Source organism: Monodelphis domestica, chromosome 3 (genome assembly GCF_027887165.1).
Source record: "Monodelphis domestica isolate mMonDom1 chromosome 3, mMonDom1.pri, whole genome shotgun sequence".
Taxonomy (NCBI): Eukaryota; Metazoa; Chordata; class Mammalia; order Didelphimorphia; family Didelphidae; genus Monodelphis; species Monodelphis domestica.
Window position 1 is genome coordinate 18,872,682 of NC_077229.1, and position 24,899 is coordinate 18,897,580.

The following is a 24,899-nucleotide window of genomic DNA, read 5'->3' on the forward strand; positions in this document are numbered from 1 at the left end:
AAAGGATCATCCTGCATAAGGTTGGGCTTTGGTGGCAATGCAGCCTCTCAGAAGAGGTTCTCAGGAGGGCCCCAAAGACCTCCTCCTTAGCCACAGAGCCCTTCCCCATTTCCATGAGTGTCTTGGAACCTGCAGGAGGAGAAGCCCAAATCCATCCGTACATATGAATTTGGCTTTTTTGGCCTTTTGAGGGCGTCAGTATCAGCAGGCGGTGAGGAGAGGAAGCGTCCTGTGTCTGCATGGCCACCATGTTTACCCGAAGTCCAAAAAGCCAGGAGGGACAGCTAAGGTGGCCACAGAAGCGAACCCAACCCAGAGCGATAGCCCCATCCGCTAAGATGGACTTTAATCTGGAAACGTTACCAGGAACATCAACGTCCAAAAGAGGAGGGGAGAGGAAGGGCGAGGCGAAAGGGAGATCCAGGGCTTCACAACCACAGATGATTTGGTCTGCAGAGGTCCTGAGGAAGGCCTATTTGCAAGGGAGATTTAGACTTGATGGAAACACCGAGTAACCAGGAGAACCACCCCGGCATGGGAGGGCAGGTGGGGGCTTTCCCTTCACTAGTGGTCAAGAAAAAGCTCAGAGGAGCTGGTGGGGCCCCAGCGGCCATGGAGTCCAGCTCCCTCACATTCCTGTGGAAACTGAGGCACAGAGAAGTCTTGTCTTGAGGAAGGATTTCAACCCAAGATGACCCAACTCCATGCCCACCACACTGTGCTGCCTCCAGTGGGCCTCGATGGATGTCATTCTCGTGTTCTACGATACCCTACATTGCATGGCTACTCCAAGGGCAGGGTCAGAAGGTGGATGGCACCCAGGGACCCATCTACTATACCATGAAATCCCTGCATTGTTTTTGTTTTTGTCTCTAAAACCTTTCCCTTCTGTCTTTCAATCAATACTGTATATTGATTCCAAGGCAGAAGAGCATTAAGTGCTAGGCAATGGGGGTTAAGTGACTTGTCCAAGGTCACACATTGTGAATTTCAAAACTACTCCACCCTATTCAGACCATTCTTTAGAAGATTGGATTTAACTATTTCCTGATCAATAACAATTGAGATACTTGGAATAACAGAATCAGGTCTTGGAAACTACATTCTCCACCCTACTCAGTGTAACAAGATTAGGAAGGGCTGTAGCAAACTCAAGATTTAATTATTTGAGAATATGGCAAGGTGTGCCGCCCCTTCCCTGGAGACTTATTTTCCTCGCTGGGGAGAACGGGAAAACGTCTGGCCTAAAAAACTCCAGATGGACGTTAAAAGAAAGGCCAGTGAGGCTAGACCATGGGGCACACACTGGAAACTCATCCTGGAGGCTGGCCACATCGAAAGGCACTGAGGGGAAAAGCCAAAAAGCTGTCAACGTCCCCAGGATCGGTGCTGGGTAGCTGGACGGCATGCTTAGCTCTTCCTCCGAAACATTCATGGCAATGAGTGACACGTCGAGGATCCCACGTGAACCCAGAGAAGGGCACAGGCAGGTCTGTCCAGTCACACCACTGACGGAAGATGGAATGGATGAGCCAATCCCATTGGCTCTTCAACGTCCTTTGCATGTTTGACTCCAGAGGAAAGGGCTGCCTTAGAGTTCTCCTGGCCCTGGGCACAGGTTGGGAGGATGCTAGATTCCCAGGCGGAGGCGATCACAGAGGTCACTGTGGTCGTTACTCGCCACCATCATGGAAGGTGAGGTCGAGGTCGTCTCCTGTTCTTGGTTAGGGTTGTGGTGACAGCATCAGCCCGCTTAGCCTGGAGGGCCTTTTCCGGGATGAAGAATGACTATTGTTCAGACTAGGCAATCGGGCCACTGCATTAGACCATGGGTACATGTGGCCAGACAGCCGCTATAGATAAATAATGAACTCGATCTCGAGTGAAGGAGAAAAAGAACAGGCTGAATTGTGTAAGGATTTCCACCATCTTGAGCTGTTGTCTAACAGAAAACCCTATGCTTTTCACAGCTGGTTGGCCTCTTCCTGAATTCAGATCTGGACTCAGACACTAACTATGAGACCCTGGGCAAGTCAATTAACTCCTTTACCTCAGTTTCCTGATTTATAAAATGAACTGGAGAAGAAAATGGCAAACTATTCCAGGATCTTTGCCAAGAAAACCCCAAATGGGACCAGGAAGAGTTGGTCACGACTGAAAAACCACTCAACTGACCCTTTCAACAGCAACATTCTACTGATGCTGGCGGGCTCTGCATGGTGGGACAAGGCTATCTCTGAAGAAATAAACTGTAGGGAACCAAAGGCCAATGGACAAGTGCTTGGGGTGGGAGACGGTGGTATCATAAAGTTGTGGTATACCACTAGCAGGTTTGGACCCTGGAAATGGACACCTGAAAGAACTGATGCCTGTGACAAGACAGCATCTCCCCATGCTTGGGCAGAGCCTGTAGAAAGGTCATTTCCAGGTGCTCAGAGACAAGAACTACCACAGCAGGACCTCAAGGTAGGGTCAGGCAGTGGCCTAGACTGAGGAAGGCCTAATCCAGGCAGGACCCCAGAGCCAGGCTCAAGGACACTGCTGGCTCCAATAGGTCTAAGTATCTTTGACCCTCTTCCCCATTCATCAGACTATTTCTAAAAGCCATAAGCTGCCATCAGGTGCCCCCATCACTGTTTCCTCTACCATTTCATCTCATTTTAGTCCTTCCTTTTAAGTCCAGCTCAAAGGCCCATTTCCCACAGGAAGCTATTGCCCTCTCCAATGTATTTATCGTGAATTGTTTCCCAGGCACAGCTTCTGTGAGGCGGGGAGCGCCCTGGCCCTTTCTCAGCTCCCAGTGCTATCATCTGCACAAAGGTCTTTGGTATTGACTGAAGTGAGTTGATGAAAAGGTCCTGAGAGGAGGCAGCTCCATGCCAAGGCTCTACCACAGTGGGCCCTTCTGCCTCATATGGTCCAGTGATAACTTTACCAGTCTTTCACTGGCAGAGAAAAGCCCTGCCTGACCCAGTTACCTGAAGCATCACTGTCCCATTCATTGCCCTCCCCATCCAAGGGCTCCAAGCCCAATTCTTCCCATGGAAAGGGATTGGCTGGGATAGCTTTAAGACTTATTTCAGAATTCCATGACTCCACCTCTCTGCCCTTCCTTTCCACCATGTTAACACGACATTCCCAGTGACTCAGGACTAATCATAGCCCTTTTACATATACCACCCTGCAGCCCCCCACATCCTGACTCCCTCCTCCTCTAGGCTAGCCTCTGGCCATACCAATCCAGTCTCAGTGCACTGAGACCAAAGGATCAGTGTGGAAGGAACTGCCAGTCATCCTGGTGGGTTGGGCAGCTAGTGGCTCAGTGGATGGATGCCAGACCTGGAGGCAGGAGGTTCTGGGTTCAAATTTGACCACAGCTATTTCCTAGCTTTTTGACCCTGGGCAAGCCATTTAATCCCCATTGCCTAGCCCTTGTTGCTCTAGAATGGCAGCTTCAAGCCCACTGGTGTGGGGCTGGGCTGGTCCAAGAATGATTGGCATTTCCCCCTCAGGCCTCAGACCATGCTCACTCCTGGGATCCTGTCCTCCACTGAAGGCCTGTCAACCTGAGAAGACTCTCAGAGGGCAAGGCCCGGCTGTGGCAGAGGCTGGCCTTGGTGCTCTGCTGAATTGGAGAAAGCATCTCCAATGAGAGTATTTGCAAAGTACTTAGCACAGTGCCTGGCACACAGTGGGCACCTGGTAAAAGTTTGTCCTTCCTCATCTTTGGCAAGTGAGCACGAGTGGATGACAGGACAGGGGCAGTGACATAATCCAACATGGAGCCTGGAGTCTGGGAGAATCTCCTTCCTTTGGCCTGACCACTCACTCTTCTTCCCTTGGGGGCCATGGCTGGCAATGACTATAAGGGTGCTGGGCTTAAGTCCCCTTGGTGCTGACCCAAGTTCTCTTCCCTGGTGGCACAGTGGCCCAAGACACTGTCCCCCTCTCCTCCCAGGAGTCGTCAGGGCTCCCGAGGGTTTGGAAAGCAACCTCAGAAAACACCAAGTCTTCTGATCTCCAACCTGAAAGAACTTTGGGCAATCAACCGAGAACTGGCCCCTCGGGGAGAAAAGCTATTGGCTCAAGTTGTGGGGTTGGCTGCCTTGTTAGTGCTGCTGCTGACCAAAGCAATGCCCAGGGAGCCCCAGGCACAGATAGGGGAAACAGGGTTGTCAGAGGAAAACGAGCAACTCAAGGGTAAGAAGGAAAAAGGGAGACTGGAAGAAACCAGGAAAGGGCACTTCTGGGCACTCCTCAACAGCATGGCCATGGGTATGGGCCAGCTTCAGATGCCAGGCCTCTGGTTTTTCAAAGGGGTCCCTCCTCTGAGTGATTGGATGGCTGTCTCGCTGCCAAGGCTGGACCCCAGCCCCAGCAGTCTCTTACAGAGAGCCTCCCTACTTCCAGGAATACCCGTCGGGGATCTCAGTGGGTGCCCCGCTCTCGATGGCACCTGTGCTTAGAGGAAGGGCACAGAGCCAAGCCAGAGATGAAGTGGCCTATGCAGAAAGGCCAGCCATCAACCATCCCTGTTTCCAGCCACTTCCTCTCCTTGACCAAAGCTCCCTCCTGCTCCCATCCCCAACGTGCCAGGAGTGACCAGCCAGCAGCCCAGGCCCAGACTCGCCGGCCCACACAAACAGAGGCACACACCCCGAGAGCCACCAGCCAGCTGGACTCTTTATGTAGTTCCATCAGCGAATGACAGGCTAAGGAAAGGAGGCTCAGCAAGTGCCCTCCTGCTTTCTGCTCCTGAGCCCAGGGTGGCCCTGGGGGCGTAGGGTTCAGGCCTTCTCCTTGGCAGCGGCGGTGGCAGCAACAGCACCAGAGGCCACTTCACTTCTTGACGATCTGAATGACGTCCTCGTCTTCCAACGTGTGGTCTTTCCCCACCTTCTGAGGGTTGTGCTTCACAGACAGACCCCAGACCAGCGCACTAGGAGAGAGAGAGAGGAGGATTACCGGGGGCCTTGGCCCTGGCTTTCGGCATCCCCAGAGTCAGAAACCATGAGGCACCCTGGAGCCCAGGGCAAGTGGAATGACTGCCCAGCCTTGGCTTCCTCAATTCTGAGCTGGCGGGAGCCCCCTGGAGTCTGAGGGTGAAAGGAAGGAAGTACTGTGGGCTGCAGGCCTGAAACAACCGAACGGTGTGTGCTGCTGTGGCTTCTTAGAAAGGGGCACCGGCCGGAGTCAGGACAACCCAGGCTCCCGCTTTCTCCCTGTGAAACCCTGGAAAAGTTGTCTGATTTTTCTGGCCTCGGGGCCTCCTCTGAGAAATGAAGCTCCCCTCGAGCTCTGGACTCTCACATTCTGGGGCTGTGGGGTGCCTCCGCTGTAAACCGCGGGCAAGCAGTACTATGGATAGTATGACGTTCGGGGCCGCAGTCCCCATTTTACAGACGAGGAAGATGAGGCTCAGGAAGGGAAGTCGTCTCCTGACTCCCAACCCTGCTAGGTCTCCTCCTGCCCTCTAGCCCACCCATGTCACTGTGGGCACATTCCCTGACCAGGCCTGCCACTAACTGCAGAGCTCAGAAAGTGCCCACCCTCTGCTACCTCAGAGAGACTGCTGGGAACTAGAGATCGCGGGATCTGCAGACCAGCAGGCCCCACGCACCGGAAAGCGAGAGCCAATGACCACCCCAAGCCTCCCATCCTGTGGGTGCTGGTCTGCCACAAGCCACCTCCCTGGAGCCCATCCCCAGGGGCTCCCGCCCAGCCCTGCCCAGGACTCACTACTTGAATTCTTTGATGAGGTTTTTATGGATCTTCATACAGAAATCCTCCACTGTGGTCCGGGAGTCAGGCAGCACCACTGGGGAGGTGTAGTCTGGCAGCTGCCCCTTGGGCTTGGTGTAGCTAGGACACAGGGAGCAGAGATTAGCCGGTGCCCCCTGGAGACGGGGAGGGCTAAAGAGCTGCAGGACAGACTTACATCCTCACTAGGCGCAGGTAGTCCCAGATTCTCTCGAGCAGGTCATCAAAATTCCAGCGGTGGTGAGCAGAGATGGGCACACAGTGCGGCACCTTATAGATGATGTCCAGCTCCTCGATGGAGATCTGGTCGATCTTGTTCAGCACGTAGATACAAGGGATGTAAACTCTGAGGCGAGGAGGCAATAGAACATTAGGGGAGGCCGTCCAGGCCCGGGGACGAGCGCCCTCCCCTCCTTCTGGCCACAAGCAAGAACCTCCTCATGAGGTAACTGGAGCCAAGAGACATGGAGGTCCTGGGAGAGGAGAGCTGGGCTCAGGCAGAGGCCGCCAATGGGCTGGGTGGCCTTCACTGAGTCACACATGGGCCACACTGCACATATTAAAGGCTACAGGAATAGGGGGCAGCTGGGTCTCTCAGTGGATGGAGAGCCAGGCTCAGAGTTAGGAGGTCCTGGGTTCCCATCTGGCCTCAGGCACTTCCTAGCTGTGTGACCCTGGACAAGTCACTTAACCCCCATTGCCCAGACCTTATTGCTCTTCTGCTTTGGAACCGATACACAGAATAGGTTCTAGGATGGAAGGTGAGGGTTAAAAAAAAGGCTACAGGAACATCAGATATGAGGACTACGTAACCTCAATGGAGCCCTGAGCACCAACAGCTCAGTCTTGGGGATCCCAGCCAGGTCCTGTAGGAACCCTCTCCCCCAACTCTGAGAACAAAGAGAGCCCAACATAGTGAGCTGGATAAGGCAGCCAACACTTCTCAGGTGACACTGAGAGAAGGGGAAATCAAGGAACAGAACTGCCCAATGCCATGGTGTGGATGGGGGAGACCGAGAGGCAGAGATTATCTCATGGAGAATCACAGAATCCAAGGGTTGGGAAGGCCGTTTGGTCCCAGAGTACCTTCTGCCACATCCCTAGCCAGCTCCCGCTCGAAGACCTCCGATGACAGGGAGCTCCCTACCTAACAAAGCCGCCAATCCCCTTGGGAGTAACTCTCACTGCCAGGAAATGTTCCCCCGATGCTAAACCTCAATCTGCCTCCTTGCGATGTCCACCCTCTGGTCTTAGTTCTGCTCTTTGGGCCCTGAGAGAATGTAAAGCGCTTTCTATGCGGACAGCTTTTCAGGGACTCAAAGCCAACTGCCTTGTCCTCCTTCCTTACAGTTCTTCCCATGAACTCACAGGCCCGGATGCGAGGCCCTTCACTGTTCTGGTGGCCCCCACATGGATACTTCTAAAATGTGGCTATCCTGCGCTCTTTGTGGTGGCCAAAAACTAGAAAACGAGGGGATGCCCATCAACTGGGGAATGGCTGAACAAACTGTGGTATATGTTGGTGATGGAATACTATTGTGCTCAAAGGAATAATTAAGTGGAGGAGTTCCATGGAGACTGGAACAACCTCCAGGAAGTGATGCAGAGCGAGAGGAGCAGAACCAGGAGAACATTGTACACAGAGACTAATACACTGTGGTATAATCGAACGTAATGGACTTCTCCATTAGTGGCAATGCAGTAATCCTGAACAACTTGGAGGAATCTACTAGAAAAACCACTATCCATATTCAGAGGAAACACTGCGGGAGTAAAAACACCGAAGAAAAACAACTGCTCGAATACATGGGTCGAAGGGATATGGTTGGGGATGAAGACTCTAAATGAACATCCTAGTGCAAACATCAACATAGAAATAGGTTCTGATCAAGGACACAAGTAATACCCAATGAAAGTGTGTGTTGGCTGTGGGAAGAGTGAGTGGAGGGGAGGGAGGGAAACAATGTGATTATTGTAACCAGGGAATAATGTTCTAAATTGACTAAATAAACTTATTCAAATGGGGGGGAAAATAAAATAAAATGTGGCTATCACTAAACTGTGCCAATGTGGCCGGGCCAGGGCAGAATTTCCCTGAGATCACGCCTCTCAAGGCAGCCCATGATCCCACTGGCTTTTCTGGCTGCCCTATTCCCCTGCTGTAAAACCCCTGATGCTCTCCAAACAAATCACAGGTGAAATGGGACTGCCCCATTTTGGCCTTGCAAAGTGGACTGTTTGAATGTGTTGTGATTTGACATATTTAGGCCAACTGAGTCCTATTTTATTAGAATCAGCCCAATGCTCTCTCAGCACGACCCACTAGAGTTGGAGGTGTATTGGGCCTGACTTCATTTGATAAGGATAAATGTAAAGGGTTTACCCCTGGGTTCAAAGCTTTAATGTCCCAAGTATAAAACAAGGAACAGCTAACTAGAGAGTAGTTTGTTTGAAAAATATGGGGGCTGTGAAGCACTGTCAGCAGAGGGAAAAGGAATCCAAGAAAGCCAATGAGATCTTGGGCTCCAGGAGAGAGAGGAAAGTCCTCCATCCTCAGCCCTGGTCAGCCACTACTTGGTGTCTTGTTCCAATGGGGGTGGTCTGTTCTAAGAAGGATATTGCTATAACCCAGTGGAATGGCTTGTCAGCTCTGGAGGGGGGAAGGAAGAAGAGAGGGAGACAGCACGAATCCTGTAATCTTGGAAAAAATACTTAAAAATAATTTTTTTTAAAAAAAGGGATGTTTCTAGGAAGGAGGAAGGCTAATGGCCCCAAGATCCTGTCCCAGAAGGAGTGCTGGAAAGGTCTGGGAGGTGGAATTTGGAGAAAGAAAGCTTAGAGGGGAGGAGAGCCGCCTGGTCATGAGACAGGGAAAACACTTATCTGGCTTGACCCCAGAGGCCAGAAACGGAGCTCAAAGAGGCAGACTTGGGCCTGAAGTCAGGAAACCTTTTGGACAAAACTCAGCACAGTGCCCAGCCCGGAGAAGGTGTTCAGGAATGGCACTGGCCGGTTGCCCCAGGTGTCAGTGAGCCCCCTTCACTGAGGGTCTTCAAGCACAGGCCTACAAAGGGCAACTCTCCCAAGGAAGAGCACTTCCTCTCCCTCGAAGATAAGGCTGACTCAGGAGCTGGCTCTGGATCTGGCCTCTGCCTTCCTTTGGAGCTTAGGGTCACTTTCTTTCTTTCTTCCTTAGGCCAATACCTACTGTCTTAGTAACAAGTCTAAGGGAGAAGAGCAGTAAGGCCTAGGAAATGGGGGTTAAGTGACTTCCGCAGCATCCCACAGCCAGGAAGTGGCTGAGGCCAGATTTGACCCCAGGACCTTCCATGTCCAGGTTTGGCTCTCTATCTACTGAGCCACCAAATGCCCTCGAACATCACACAGTTTCCAAATCTGACTAGCATGCCATCTTTGTCCTTGGCAGTGATAAGACTTTGGAAAGGGGCAGATCTCGATGGTCTTCCGCTACTAGAAACCTCCCTCCAGTTTAGAAGTGGCTCATGAGCTCCCTTGATCCTGATAAAGGATAACCTGAAGCCCACAAAGGCTTGAGGAAGAGCAATCCCAGCGGCAGCTCCAGCCTTTCTGAGCCCCTCGGTCAGCACCTGTTGCCTTCCACCACATCAATGAGGTCGTCGGCCGTGGCGTCGCTGCGCAGGGTCACATCAGCGTTGTGGATTTTGTACTCTGCCAGGATACTCTTCACGGTGTCAGCATCGAGCTCACTCTGAGGGCACTGGGCAGACCAAGAGGGTACGCTGAGCAGAGGTAAGGCATCCTGTCCCTGCCCCTATCCTCTCCCGGGGCAACCATAGGGGGCCTGCTCCCACTTAATGAAAAGTCCAGTTTGATCTCCTGAAGGAGATCACTACGCAGGAGGAAATGCACTTTGGGGGAACAAATTCAGTGTAGAGATTTGTCTCGCTTAACTATGCGAATTATAAGGGCTCTGTTTAACTTTTTTTTTTCCTTTTGGGTAGAGAAGGAAGGTGGGAAGGGGAGAAAATAAATATTTATTAATTAAAAAATATTAATAGCCTCTCCCCACATGCTAAAAGCTTCCCAGAAGCTCTCTGAGGTTCTACATTTTTGTTTTTAGAAGTCCTTTTCTTAATAGTAAAAAAGCAATAGTGGTGGACAAATTAACTGGGATAAAATGAAAAAATTGAACCTTTAAAAAACAAAAGTTCAAATGTGGCCTCAGACACTTACTTTCCAGCTGTGTAACCCTGGGCGAGTCACTTAACCCGACTGCCTAGCTTTTACTGTTCTTCTGCCCTGGAACCAATACACAGTATTGATTCTAAGATGGAAGGTAAAGGGTTTAAAATAACCAAAATAAATAAAAAAGTTCAGACCAACTCAGTACACTAACTCACAGCACTCTGTTTTTAAAAGCTTTTTTCAAAAAACAGTGTTCCACCTTCTTGGAATCACGTACGAAATCCTTCAAAACCAACCCCAAAGGCCACAACAAAACTGGATGTGAGGGAAAAGGTCACATCGTTTAAGAAACCAGAGAAAGACGGATAAAAGTCTCTTTTACAACCCGGCTTGGGGCACAAAGGCTGGAAACTACCACAAAATATAAACCCTCTCGTTGATTATATTAATTTGAAAGGCGTTTTTGTGAACAAAATCAGTACAACTGGGAGAACTTGAGAAAGCACTAACTGGGGGGAAGAATCTGCCCCCGAGATTTCTAATCCCAGCCTGACATCTGGGACATTTTGGGAATTAATAAGGTTTATAAGACAAAGAAGCATCCCTGATGGAAAAGAAGGAAAGGAGAGGAAGGCGATGGCATTCCCAACTGTTATCAACTGTATGAGAAAGCTCTGAGGCCCTAAGAATAGGTGGGAAGGTTTCTGAGCACTTTCAGAGCCTTAGCGAGCTGGGACAGAAAATGGCTCAGTGGATAGAAAGCTAGGCCTAGAGATGGGAGATTCCGGGTTCAAATCCACCCTTAGATACTTTCTAGCTATGTGACCCTGAGCAAGTCACTTAACTCCCATTGCCTGGCCCTCATTGCTCATCTGCCTTGGAACTGATACACAGTATTGATTCTAAGATAGAAGGTGAGGGGTGAAAAGAAAGACAAGCATTTACCAAATTCCTACTGTGTAAGGCATAGAGAACAAAGCCAAGCCTATACTCTGCTCAGTATAGGAAAGGAGCCCACCCACAGGAAAGTCAATGCAAAGTGATACTGGCAGAGAGAGGGGAGCACCAGGGATGGCAGATGGAATCACGAAAAGCTTCATGGAAGAAGCGGCAACTCAGCTGAGGAGAGGGAATTCCCCACCCCCAACAATTGGGGACCACAAGACCGGTCCAGGAAGGGAGATGCTGCTGCCACCCAGGCAGAGTCAGCAGGACTCACCGTGGCCGTGAGGTTGATGCCTCCTTTGTCCTTCTTCTTAAAGCCTATGTTGGGGGGCTTGCTGTTTAAGCGGATCCCAAAGCCCTCGAGCTCATTCTCGATGATCTTCTTGTGTCCCAGCGGCTTCAGCACATCCAGAACAATCAGAATTAAATTACAGGTCCGTGCCACTGAAGAATGCAAGAGAAGAGCCTGCTGTTGCTCCAGTACACTCCCTCCCCTTGCCAGATCGAGACCCCCCACCGACCTGGAACCTTGGTGAGCCAGGAGGCCCAAATAACCAGGAATCCTGCTCCTCACTTCGAGTCAGTAAGACAAGAATACTCTCTCAGTGAGAGCTCCTCTTCATACCCAAGGCAGCCCTCTAAGACAGGTCTATACTAGGAGAACACGGGCCTGGCAAGGGGCTCCCTGCATCAAAAAAGCATCCCACTGAAGCAGGGCAATGGCCAACAAGGAGTGCTGGTAACCTAACCCTATGACTGACAGTACAGGGCACTGTACTGTCTCTCACATGAGCCTCACAAAGCCTTGGGAAGCCTTTCTTAGAGGATTATCATCCCATTTTACAGATGAGAAAACTGAGGCACAGAGGGACAAAGGTTGTTGAACCCTGGCATTTCTCCACTGTGGGCATCCAAGGCTCAGGAGGAAGGCCCTAACACCATGCCCCTCTTCTTGTGTGGAATGTGGGCCTACTGGCACACAGGAGGGGAGCACGCTGCCTCTGGCTTGTACTGACTCAGCAGAGCTACAAGCTCCAAGGAAGCCCTGCTCCGTCTAAGTCGTGCTGTCCAGCCAGCAGCTTCTGACCCAGTCTGTCTGCAGAACACCCTGAAGGCACATGCAAGGACCTGAGGAGTCACTGGCACAAGCCGAGCATTCCAATGATAGGCGCTTTATGCCTTGGGGACACACCACTGTGCCTGTTCCTCTTAAGTACTTAAAGGGGATTGACAACTCTGCCACAGGTTTGCTGGGAGATTAGGGGAAGAGCCTTTGTTTTCTAAGGGAAACTGAGGCCCCCAGAGGCAAAGAGGTTTAGGCACACAACTGTTCTGAACCCCCAGGATTCTGGTGTCAGCACTACAAGAGTTTCCTCACAGATTCTAGGTGAGGAGAGCGAGGCTCAGAGAGAAAGGTGACTTGGCCAAGGCCACCTGACCACCACAAGGGCCCTCTGCCTCAGCACTGAGCTCAAGGCATAATCTAAACTCAAACAAATGCATTCCTGCAGGCTGGCTTTTTCACATACCTGCAATGACTTGACGGCCTCGGCCCTTCCCATCTTTGGCACCTTCGATGATCCCTGGGAGATCTAGGAGCTGCCCCAAGGAAGGAGCAAAAAGCAAAGGATGAACAGAAGGGGCCGGATGGAACAAGCAACTGTGTTTTTGTGTGTGTCTCTGTGCCTGTCTGTCTTTCTTACTGGTCCTCTTTTCTAGGACTGCTTTTGAGATCCAAAAGCTGTACACAAGGCACATGCCCAACGGTTGGCTTGGGGCTGAACCAAGTATGGAGCTGACTATTGACAAATACATCATTATACAAAGATGTCAGAGAAACAGAGAATCATGTGCTGAAGCCACCAAAAGAATACAATAACCGAGTCAAAGAACAGACTCTGGAACCTTCAATGTGGGATAGCACAGACTTAGACCTGCGATCCATTTAATGCCGGAATTCTCTGTGCTGAGCAGTCTGCCTGGCACTGTCTACACCATGCAGACAGAGGCATCCTCAATGATGGCACATTCTCATATTAGTGCACCTGAGAAAGGACGCTAGGAGGAGAGGGGCACCACCAGTGGCCTCAACTATTTGTGGGGCACCCCTGTCATTCACTAGCATCAGAAGGGCCAAGTCATAGAACTTGGGAGTTTCAGCTCTGTTGTTCTCATCGTCACACGGGATGATGCAGGTGGTGTTTCTCTCCCAGAGTTTGGGAGAGGCTTATAATATGCAAAGCATTCTGCAGGCCTCGAGGGCTCCATGCAGCACTTTTCAAAAAAAATTAAAAATATTTCCCAATTCCATGTGAAATTTTTTAAAATATTCTTTTTTAAAAATTTCAAGTTTCAATTTTTCTCCTTCCCTCCCACCCCTGGAAAAGACAAACAATATGACATAGATTATTCATGTCAATTAGCCATGTTTAGGCATTAGCTTTCATTATTACTGAGGAGGCCAGAGGGGGATTCTGCCATCACCAAACTATCTGCCCCGTCAATGGGCTAATCTTGTGCCACCTCACCCTTCCCCGGAGTGAAAAAGGTGCGTCTGTCTTCAGGTATCACCATGCACTATGCCCTATTTGAGCTGAGCAGCCAACACCAGATTCTGTGGAATCTTCATCCCCAGCCTTTTCCAAACCTTGGCTGAACTCAATTCAACAGACTCAGTGTGGATGCTCAGCTGACCTCAGCAGAGACCATTGGCTCAGAAGGCAGGGATCTGGCCAAAGTTTCCATGCAAGAGTAAAGCCCTGGGACTTGGCTGTCATCTCCATGCAAACATCTCCCAAATCAACTTTTGTAGGCCTGAGACTCTGCCCTCCACTGCTTTGCTATCTCCACCTGGATGTCCGCAGGCATCTTAAACCCCAAGGGTCCCAAACAGAGCTCATTCCCTTTCCCCCAGGACTCCCACTGCTCCTCTTCCCAGGCCCGCTGACAAATCTCCTTCTCACTCATTTTTGCTGATTCGCTCCCTCCACATCTCTCACATCTCTCCTGGGCCACAACCACCGGAAACTAGACCTTCAATTTTTCCTTCAAGAGGTTTTCCCTGATTCCTCGGTTGCTAACCATCCCCCCCATCGGTGTTGATCTCCTTCGAGAAGTTAAGAGCCTGGCACTGAATGGGTCCTAAAGAAATGCTTGTTGGCTAACTCCAAAGACACCAAATGAGAATGCGATTCCCATGGGAGCCTTTCTCTATCCCAGGTGTTCATGCTCCCTCCTCAACTCACCTATAGGACTTAGCTGGATTTAGGAAGAAGATAAGTTCCCTGAGGGCAGGAACACTGGGTTCCTTTTCTTTCTCCAATGCCTAACCCTCAGCAAAGACTGAATGGAATACAATCATTAACACTGGATTTAAGACCAAGCTACTGGAAGCAGAAGGATATGGTCAAATCGAACATAGTGCCTGGTCCTGGGGGTATCCACTCTGCTCCATTCTTCCTCAGTCAGCCTTCACTTTAACTGGATCTCTCTCAGGGTGCTCAGGAGCTGTTCTGCCTCTGTCTTCCTCAAAACCTTCACTGCCAAAAGGCCTCCCTAATTGAACTCTTCCTCCCCCACAGTATTCATTTGGTGCATTCAAGGGGTTCTGTATCCTCTTTTGAACCCAAGCCCCAAGCAGTGTCATTCAGCACCTTTCTAAGGCTTCCCCAAAGTCTGGCCAGAAGTGAACTCCAGAACATTGCTCATGCTTCCCTGTCTAAAAGGCTTCAGGGTACAAAGCCACCTCTCCTCTCCTATCTGGGACCTCCTCAGATCCCCTAGCCTGAGAGGCAGCTAGCACAATGGGCATTCTCCCTTCCTGGAACCCAGGCTCCCCATCTTCTCACTAAAGTTTGTTAGCTCACCTGGATCTTGGCTCCTTTGTACCTGATGACTCCTGGCACAGTGGTCAGGGTGGTGAACTCATAGGCAGCCACTTCAGAGTACACCCCAGCCAGATTACTGAGCAGCGTGGACTTCCCCACTGACGGGAACCCCACAAATCCAATGCGGGCATCGCCAGTCTTGGCCACATCAAAACCTAAAACACCAACCAACATTTCAGCACTAAGTTCCTCCAAGCACCTCTGGCTGCCAAGGCCCCCCTGCCTAGAACTGACTCTAAAGGGCAGCTGGGCCGCTCAGTGGAAAGAGCCCAGAGATAGGAGGTCGTAGGTGTCAACTCTGGTCTCAGACACTTCCTAGCTGGGTGACCCTGGACAAGTCACGTAACTGCCTAGCCCTTTCCACTCTTCTGTCTTGGAACCAATATCCAGTAGTGATTCTGGGATGGAAGGAAATGGTCTAATGCATAAGAGCCGTGACACTCGTGCCCCCTTCCCGATCCATTACCCCATACCGCACCTTCTCCGGGCCCCCCGCCGCCGCCGCCTTTGGGGGTGATGAGCTCGCGGCGCAGCTTGGCGAGCCGAGCCTTGAGTAACCCCAGGTGGTGCGCCGTGGCCTTGTTCTTCTGAGTCCGAGCCATCTAGGAGAAGAGGCGGAAGCAGGAGTGAGGAGGACCCCCTTTCTTCACGGTGGCCAGATCCCCGTTGCCCCAGCTACAGCCCGGCGCGCCCCGACTGCGGAGGCATGGGCGCACACAGAGCCCTCCGTATCACTGAGCAAGGCCGCCCCTAGTCGGAGCCCCCCCCCGGGACGCAGCGGCCAAAATCATACCTCCCCACCCCCTGGGCCCTCCCGGGTCACCGGAGAAGTAGCCCCGGTTCCGACTCCGGCTCCGGCCCCGCGGGGAGAAGGCGGGTCCCTTCCTCGTTACCTCGGCTTCGATCTCGGCGATTTTGGCTAAGGTTCCGCTCATGGTGCCGCCGCTCCCGGTCTTGACCGGCCCGGTCTCCCAGTTCCAGCTGCCGGCGTCGCCGCTGCCCCAGGCCTGAGCTAGAGCACCGCGAGACTGCACGTCCCTCTGCGCAGGCGCGAGCTCAGGCGCAGTCCCGGCCCCGGCAAACGTCGCGAGAGCACCGCAGCGCAAGGACGAGAGCGGAATCAGAGGGCTGCTGGGAAGTAGCGAAGGAGGGAAAAAAGAAGCCCTGCCCCCTCTGCCTCTGTTCCCTCCCCCTGCTTCGTAGGCGACTCTGGGCTTCGGAGAGCGTCTTGTTGCTGAGGCGTTCCGCAGGATCTTCCTCCCTCTACACTCGCGCATTGACTCGCCTTCCCCATGTATCCATATCCTAGGATCCTAACTCTAGATCTGCAAGGGACCGAAGAAGACACTGAGGCCCAACTACTCTCCTACACAACCACGCACTCCAGCACACAGACGGGGGCGCCGAGCACTCGGACGTGCCTGCCTAAATTTTCTCATCTGTAAAATGGGGATGAGAATAGCCCCTACCTCCCGGTTGTGCGGAGTATCAAATGAGGTGATATTCCAAACCTACCATCTCCCACTTCTGTTCTTTTACCTATCCTAGAATGCCGTGCCTCCTCCTTTCCGGGCCAGTTCCTCGGCTCTCCAGATTATTTAGCTCAGGGCCATTTTCCGCAACCGCCCTGCCCCCCCCCCCCAATTGATTCCCCCTTCTGTGTATTTATTTTATATGTAATTAATGCTGTCGTAAAAAAAAAAAAATCCTTTACCTTCTGTGTTAGAACTGATTCAGTTCCAAAGTCAAGGCAAAAAGAGTGCACCTCACCAAGTGACTTGCCCAGAATCACACAGCTCCGAAGTGTCTGAGGCCAGATTTGAACCATCTGGCTGCCCCTCTCCTATAGCCTCAAAAATCTCAGTTCCTTTAGTCTCCTAAAAACTGATTGTTAAATTTTTAGCTTGAGCATTTCTACCTTGGAAATTGGCAAGTGCTACCAATCCAATCTTGATCTTTTGTTTTGTCGATTTTCTGGATTCAAGAAAGTGATGGAGAAAATGAAACCTAAAAATAAGTGATGTGCACATTTTTTTCTGGGGAGATCCAGTGGTTCAAGCTTCTTTTTTAAATGTATTTTTATTGCCCTGCAAAACACATTTCCATTTTGGCCATTGCATCGTTGTAAGAGCAAAATCATACATAATCAAACATCCCAAATACAACCATCAATATGATGATATGAAAGAAGATTCTCACAGTTCTTTCTCTGGGGCTGGAGAGCCTTCCCCCCATTAGTCTTTCCCAATTGTCCCAGATCTTTACTGAGTGGAGCCAAGTTTTCCGAGATCATCGTGGCCCAGTATTGCCACTGTGTACAGGGTTCTCCTCCTTCTGCTTATTTGGCTCTGCCTCAGTTCCTGCAGATCTTTTCAGCTTCTTCTGAAATCATCCTGCTCATCATTTCTTATAGGACACAATAGTGTTCCATCACCATCATATACCACAATTTGTCCAGCCATTCCCCAATGGATGGACATCACTTTAGTTTCCAATTATTTACCACCCCCCCCAAAAAAAGGGCTGCTATAAATATATTTGTACAAGTAAGTCCTTTCCCTTTTTTTATGTTCTCTTTGGGATCCAGACCCAGGAGTGGTATTACTGGATCAAAGGGTATGCACAGTTTTATAACCTTTGGGCTTAGTTCTGAATTGCCTTCCAGAATGGATGGATCAGTTCACAACTCCACCAACAATGCATTAGTGCCCCGATTTTGCCACATCCCCTCCAACATTTGCCCCTTACTGCCATATGGGCCAATCTGATAGGTGTGAGTGGTACCACAGCATTGTTTTAATTTACATTTCTCCAATCAAGAGGGATTTAGAATATTTCATATGATTATTGATGGCTTTGATTTCTTCTAAAAACTGTTGGTTCCTATCCTTTGACCATTTATCAATTGGGGAATGACTTGGATTCTTATAAATTTGACTTTGTTCCCTATAAATTTGAAAAATGAGACCTTTATCAGAGATATTTGTTATAAAAATGTTTCCCAGTTTGTTGTTTCCCTGTGTCAACATGGAATCTAGAACCCCCAAACTTATAGTCTAGTAAGATCTGATGAACCCCAAGTTTTAGGACTAGCTTTTAAGTTGGAGACCCTAAAATTTGTACTCGTTTCCTGTTCCGTGAGAATCCACCCTGAATGGAATCTCAGACTAACAGTTTCAGACTGAATAATAGACCCTAAAATAAATGACAATGCGCTTGAGGTGGAGGCTAAGCCCAAGCTGAGTAGCTTTAGCACAGTAGATAGTCAGCCTCAAAACCTGAAGGTCCTGAGTTCAATCATCAGAAGGATGGTATGATATACTGGGAAAGGCTTCTGGAGACAAGAGGGAGGGTTCAAGGAATAAAATCCTACTTTTCCACAGGAGCCAATAAAGGCATTTTATAGATTCAGGGTCTGCTGTCCCAACCTCCACTAGCACTCGGGCCACTCCATCCTCTTAGGGGCTCTAAGGTAGAAGGGCTAGGAGGAGGGAGTATGTATGAATGGTCTTCCAATGAGTCAGAGCATGAGCTCTCTCATCAATTAGTCAGCCAGACCTAATTAGCTTTTACAAAGGTGTATTTTCTAAATACATCAAAGGAATAGTTGGTACAAAAGCTGCCCCCAAATTCTGTGATATCTTCTTCCATCGGGTCATCCAGGCAAATGAGAGCATGTGGGCAAAGCTCTTGGTTTCTGGAAGTCCTTTTTTCTCCTTTGTGAGGATACTCAAAAAGTTCCCCTGAGGAAAGATCTAGATTTCTCCCTGGGTTCTTGGCAGAGTCTTGAAGCTGCCTTTTCTCAGTGGCTCTCAGCTCTTGGTTCAGACACTGCTGGTAATTATTACAGTTCTGGGGTCAAGGAAAGGATGCTGAGGAACAACTCCAAATCCAAACAATTCAAAGTTGTTTTTTGTCACGTCCGACTCTGTGACTCCATTTGGGGTTTTCTTGACAAGGATACTGGAATGTTCTTCCATTTCCTTCTTTAGCTCATTTTATGGATGAGGAAACTGAAGCCAAGAGAGTGAAGTGACTTGCCTAGGGTCACATAGCTAGTAAGAAGGGTGAATTTGAACCTGGGAAGATGACTCTCTGGCTCTAGCCCCAAACTCAGTACACTATGGTACCTATTATCACTGTCTCAATGTCACTATTTCATCTATTGACTTGTAAGGACTTTTGAATGAATCAAGGACTTCTTCTAAAGTCTTAGCTTGTTTGTTTGACTTAATAAAAGTATTCTTATCTAGTTAATGTATCCAGGAGCAGCATCCGTTAGATACTTCAGGTGGGGTGAGGTAATTAGCTGATGGATTCATTGATTCTGCGATCCCCACTCTTACTATAATATTTGAGAGGGGTAGTACTAAAAATATGCCCATTTTACAGCTGAAGAAACCAAGTCATGCTCCCAGGCTCACATTAATATTGCAAAGCCAGTTTTCCAATTTTTGCCCTTTGACTCCAGCTTCAGTGCTCCTTCCATTAACCCAATCAGCTTTGATGGATCCCACCCTGGGGATGCCATGTCTGGCCCCAGCCTCCAGCTGGGCCCACTAACTGAGGGAAAGGCTTCCTTTTAAAGAGCTGGAAGGAGAAAATTGCACTTTAGCTGAAACATGAAGCAGGGAAATGAGCATTAGGCCAAAGAGGACCGAAAGGAAAACCTCTCCTCCTTTTTAAGCTGGCGAGAGAAATCTAATTACTGGTCCAATGGAAAAGGCCCAGGATTTTCCTGTTTCTGGTCTCTGACAATCCTGCCATTTTCAAAGATGGCGCTCTGATACTGCATTGGCAGTAATGGAGAAGAGAGTGGGGAAGGAGATCTTGCTCGACTGGGCGGAGGAATTGATTAAAGATGGTTTAAAAAATCAGATCAATTCCCATCCTCGGGCTCTTCTGACATGCCTCTGGAGTATTTGCTGACTTGGCTGAGGGCGCCATTAGGCTCTGCCTTCTCTGACAGACCTGGAAGAAGGCTGGCTTTGTTTCCTTTGATAGTAAGGCGAGCAGCTTGGATGGTCAGGGGCGCCAGGCATCTGGAGCAGCCCTGCTCGGAATTCCCCTGGCCCCATTCTTTAATCCCTGGGTAGCCAGATGCCTACACCCTCCTGCTCCCTAGCAGCCAAGCTGAGACACTGCCCCCTGGAGAAGGCCAATGCTTTCCTGGCCAGCCTTGCCTCTGAAGGAAGGACTGCTCTGGGTTTGGATTCCAGGTCAGGACTTAGAACCAAACATCAGAGGGAGAATTGCACTAGAGGGAGGCAGGATTGCTTTCTCACTTCCTTTTTCCCCTCACTGCTTCCCTCCCTCTCCCCCCAACCTGATCTTGGTCATCTGAGAGACTGGATATTCATGTAGGTTTTAAGTGGGGAGGTTCTTGGTATGCAGAACCCCAACAATGTCTGTACTGTCCAAAAAATTCACAAAGTCCATTTTCTTCATTCACGTGAATTCATCAGAATCATTGTAATTCTCATTGGACCAGAATCAGACAGTGTGCCTAACTGGGGTCAGAGAGGCTGGACCAGTAGGAAATAACATCTCCATCCTTGACTGATTGCTCATCTGAAGAAAAGCAACTTTAGCTAGGTGACCCTGGGCAAGCCCTTTAACTTCCCACAGCCTCAGTCTTCTTATCTGTAAAGTTGGAATAACAATAATACCTACTAAAAAAAAAACAACAACCTTCCCTTCTGTCTTAGAATCAATACTTGGTATTGGTTCCAAGGCAGCAGAAGGGTAAAGGTTAGGCAATGGGGGTTAAGTGACTTGCCCAGGGTCACACAGCTAGGAAGTGTCTGAGGCCAGATTTGAACCTGGGACCTCCCATCTCTAGGCCTGGCTCTCTATCCAGCCACCCAGCTGTCCCCAATAATACCTACTTCTTGGGGTTTTACAAAAATCATAAGAGATAAGAGGAGAAAGAGAGAAGAATAGGCATTTGTATGGAATCTACTATGTGTCAGATACTTTGGTACTCACTTTACAAATATCCCATTTGATTGTCACAATAATCCCAGGAGGTAGGTGCTATTATTATCCCCATCGTTGGGAGAATTTAAATTTAAATTTGTTGGAAGAATTTAAATGTAAAGAAACTGAACTAGGGTCACAGGGCTAGTAAATGTTTGAGGCCAAGCTTGAACTGAGCTCTTCCTGATGGCAGACCTGACATTCTATTCACTGGATCTGGTGTAGGGACTTCTGAGTAGGTTCTCCCTCTACCTCTACTGATTCAAGCTGGCTCCTGTTTGGGGGCCTGAAAGGCTGAGTGATTGGTCCCATTTGGGGACATCTGCCTCTCAGCATCTTAGTCCTAGAGCTTCCTCAGCTCCATGGACTGGTCTGGAATCCTGGTTCCTGGCGCCATTCCTTCTTGTCTCATCCCATTCAGTCATCGGAGGGCCATTTCAGATCTGCCTGTCCCTTTTACTTCGCTCTCTGCAATGCCTGGTCCATGATGAATAAAGCTGCTTTCATCTTAAACCTTTCCCCTTCTCACTCCTTCCATCTTCCGGCACTTGCTAACATCTGGCTCCTTCCTGATGAGACGGCATGCTTGGCCATCCTATCCAATACTGGTCACTGCTCTGTGGTGCCGGTAGGCTCAGAATGACTCCTTTAAATTCAGGACCCAAATGAGATCTTGGTGGCTCTTGTTCCTTTCTTCAAAACCTTCTACTAAGTATAATTTTTCTTTATCGTGCTCAATATAGAACATGTTTAGTAAGTTCCCAGAGTCGTCTTAAACTCGATATGTCTGGTCTCTTATGACACATCCCTGCTGAAATGATCTCCTTTCATTCCTCAACTTACTTAACTTTAGCAGCTCCCTATTGCCCCAAGGATGAAATGTCAACTCCTCTCTTTCATTGTTAAAGTCCTTCATCACCTGGCCTCAACCTCTGTCCCCTCCTGTTCCTCTATTGGACTAAATGTATTTCTACAGCAAATTCTTTTTTTTTTTTAATCCTTATCATCTGTCTTAGAATCAATACTGTGTATGGGGAGAGGGAGAAGAACATGAATCATGGAACCATGGAAAAATATTCAAAATTAATTAATTAAATAAAAATTTTCAATTAAAAAAATACTGTGTATTGGTGCTAAGGCGGAAGAGTGGTAAGGGCTAGGCAATGGGGGTCAAGTGACTAGCCCAGGGTCACACAGCCAGGATGTGTCTAAAGTCATATTTGAACCCAGGACCTCCTTCTCTGGGCCTGGCTCTCAATCCACCAAGACAGCTAGCTGCCCCTACGCCAAACTCTTTATAAATGTGTCTATGAATGTGTTTGTGCCTTCTACCCTCTTTTTCCCAGTTCAGGTAAAAATGAGATTCAAATGATGCCTGACCCCCCAAATCTCTTCTCATTTGTATACACTTCTACTTGTGCGCCCTAGTTCCCTTCTACCTTTTCTCCCCTTTTCTTGTCCTAGTATAGCATTTTCTCCCTCTTCCTTTGCTCTTTTAAGATCACCACAATTTAACAAAACACTTCCTGTCCCTCTGCTTATTTTATTTCTTCTACAATCCTCTCATTAATAAAAAAATCAAAGTTTCTAACATCACTGAAGAAGCATTTTTCCTTATGGTGGTATAGGCTCCATTTTGAAAGATAGTTAATCTTGGAGTACAGGCTGATTGCCTTTGCTTTTTGTTAAACTCTTTTTTAAGCCTCGTATTTCTTGTTCTGTTCTCATAGAGTAATAGTCGATTGCTTGACATATAGCAGACACTTCATAAATGTTTGTTAATTGGTTCATATACATAATTCAGATTATTCTTTGTTTAGATTTTGAGTGTTTCCTCTTGGCTGCTTGCAAGATTATCTTTTTGTCATTAGAACTTTGCAACATGAAGACTACTTTTCAGAATTGAAGTTAGAGATTCTCTTTGTTGAAATGATGTGGATTTGGGGCAGGTAGGTATCATAATAGAGTACCAGGCCTGGGTTCAAATGTCACTTCCTAGCTGTGTGATGTTGGGCAAGTCACTTAATCCTTATTGCCTAGTCCTTGCTCCTTTTATTAATACTAAGACAGATGGTAGGGTTTTTTTTTTTGTTTGTTTGTTTGAAAGAAATACTATGGATTTTATAAATGTTCAATGCCTTTTGTCTCCAAGAGTTTGGGGCAGTTTTCTTGCTTCATTTTGTGGAACGTAGTGTTCAAACTCCTTGTTTCTTTGTATTTTTCTGAGAACTAATAATTCTTGGTTTCTTTTGCTAAGCTCTTTTTCTAGTTCTGTCGCTTTGGAATTTGTTTCTAATTTTACCATTAAAAAACCAGCATTGGCTATTCTACTATTGCTTATTCTCTTCACTTTTCCATTCTGAAGGAGTGATGCTATTCTTCAAAGAATCTAATATTTTGCTGAAATTTTCCAACGTATTTTGTACTTTGTCTCTGCTTTTAAATCTGCTCTTTGCACCAAGCAGAAAATACATGTTTCTTCTTCTATGTACAAAGCTCTTAAAATATACCAATACAGTGTATAGTAGTTCCTTAAGATTTCACTAAGTAAAAAAAAATATCCAGTTCCTTCAACCTATCTTCATATTACTTAAGCTCATATCACTTCCCCATCCCAGTTAGCTTTCCTTGAACCCTCTCCATCTTGTCAATGTCCCTAAAATGTGGCACTGAGAAATGACCACAGCATGCTCTATGGGGTTTAACTATGACAGACTGCTAATTTGTAGATGTGATGCCTTTCTTAGAGCTGCCCAAGATCATATTAACTTCCATGGTTCCCCTGTTGTCCTCTTGACTCTTGTTGAGTTTTCTCCAGCAAATTGAAAAATCAATCAACCTCCCTCTCTCAAAACTTCAGTGTCTTTCCACTTACTGGTTCCTTCTTTTCATGCCCAGGTATTTTCCATAATTAAAGAATTTTCACTAGACCATACTATCCCTTCAAACTCTTAACTATTCTCCTCCCACTCTGAGCTTTGGCCATATATATCTCTTTGGTTGCTCCCTTGATTTGGTTTCTTTGTTAACAGAGTCCAGAGAGCCCTTAGGCCTCCTCCCTACCAAGGCTTAAAAAATGGCCCCATGAAACAGGATTTAGTCCTTTGCCTCTATTCTGTATTCTTTTCTGTTTCAGTTAAAGGATTGTAGACTCTGAGCTTTTAAGTTTCAAAAAGGGAAGAGAGTAAGCCTTCTGGCCCCCTTTTTCTGAGTATCCAGGTATCTAAGGACCCCAGAATCTAGGTTTTACAGCAAGTTCAGCATCAGTGCCTCCGAGATTAGGAGTGAACTTCATGCATGACCTTTGGGACCCATCCTGGTGACAACTGAGTTGAGGACTTATTCAGCAGTCACTGAACATACATACATGAACTTGTTGGGACCAAGCTTGAGTTCCCTCCCCCAGACAGAAAGGGGAAAGAGTACCCCTTGAGGTACTGGGAAGAAATGTTTGTCCTTTTGTTCTTGTTCTATCTTTGGCGTCAGTCTTTTTCTAAAGGACAATTCATAAAGACTTGTATAAAATCATTCATAGCTGAGCTCTTTGTGGTGGCCAAAAATTGGAAAATGAGGGGATGCCCTTCAATTGGGGAATGGCTGAACAAACTGTGGTATATGTTGGTGATGGAATACTCAAAGGAATGATGAACTGAAGGGATTCTATGGAGACTGGAACAACCTCCAGGAAGTGATGCAGAGTGAGAGGAGCAGAGCTAGGAGAATATTATACACATGGGAGATATTCTAGGGCAGGAGTATTCCTTGAATTTGCTAGGGATAGGGATAGGGATATGGAGAACAAATACACTGATACACTGTGGCACAATTGAATGTAATGGACTTCTTTACTAGCAGCAATGCAACGATCCAGGACAATTCAGAGGGAATTATGAGAAAGAACACTATCCACATCCAGAGGAAGAACTGTGGGAGCGGAAACACAGAAGAAAAACAACTGCTTGATCACATGGGTCGAGGGGGATATGACTGGGGATGTAGACTCTAAATGATCACCTTAGTGCAAATATCAATAATAGGGAAATAGGCCTTGATCAGTGACACATGTATAACCCAGTGGAACTGCTTGTTAGCTATAGAAGGGGATAGGGGAGGGGAGGAGAAGAATGTGAATCTAATAACCATTGAAAAATATTCTAAATT

The 24,899-nt window shown here is 48.3% G+C and overlaps 1 protein-coding gene across 1 annotated transcript; it reads right to left on the reverse strand.

Annotated features, from left to right (window-relative positions):
* Nucleotides 1-4,665: 4,665 nt before the first annotated feature.
* Nucleotides 4,666-15,848, reverse strand: DRG1 (developmentally regulated GTP binding protein 1). The gene is made up of 9 exons (XM_056821460.1): nt 15,653-15,848; nt 15,238-15,361; nt 14,739-14,914; nt 12,402-12,471; nt 11,147-11,316; nt 9,369-9,499; nt 5,939-6,106; nt 5,740-5,862; nt 4,666-4,939 (listed from the first exon to the last, which is right to left on the reverse strand). Exons 1-9 carry the CDS (start codon nt 15,692-15,694, stop codon nt 4,840-4,842), a joined length of 1,104 nt encoding a protein of 367 aa, XP_056677438.1. The 5' UTR covers nt 15,695-15,848; the 3' UTR covers nt 4,666-4,839.
* Nucleotides 15,849-24,899: the final 9,051 nt, after the last annotated feature.

Excerpts from the sequence above, each read along its gene's own strand:
- DRG1 (XM_056821460.1), bottom strand. The coding sequence starts at position 15,694 with ATGAGCGGAACCTTAGCCAAAATCGCCGAGATCGAAGCCGAG. Across the intron at positions 12,472-14,738 it reads ACAAAGGAGCCAAGATCCAG|CTCCTAGATCTCCCAGGGAT; the intron begins GTGAGCTAACAA and ends TCCTTGGGGCAG. Across the intron at positions 5,863-5,938 it reads TACCTGCGCCTAGTGAGGAT|CTACACCAAGCCCAAGGGGC; the intron begins GTAAGTCTGTCC and ends CCTGTGTCCTAG.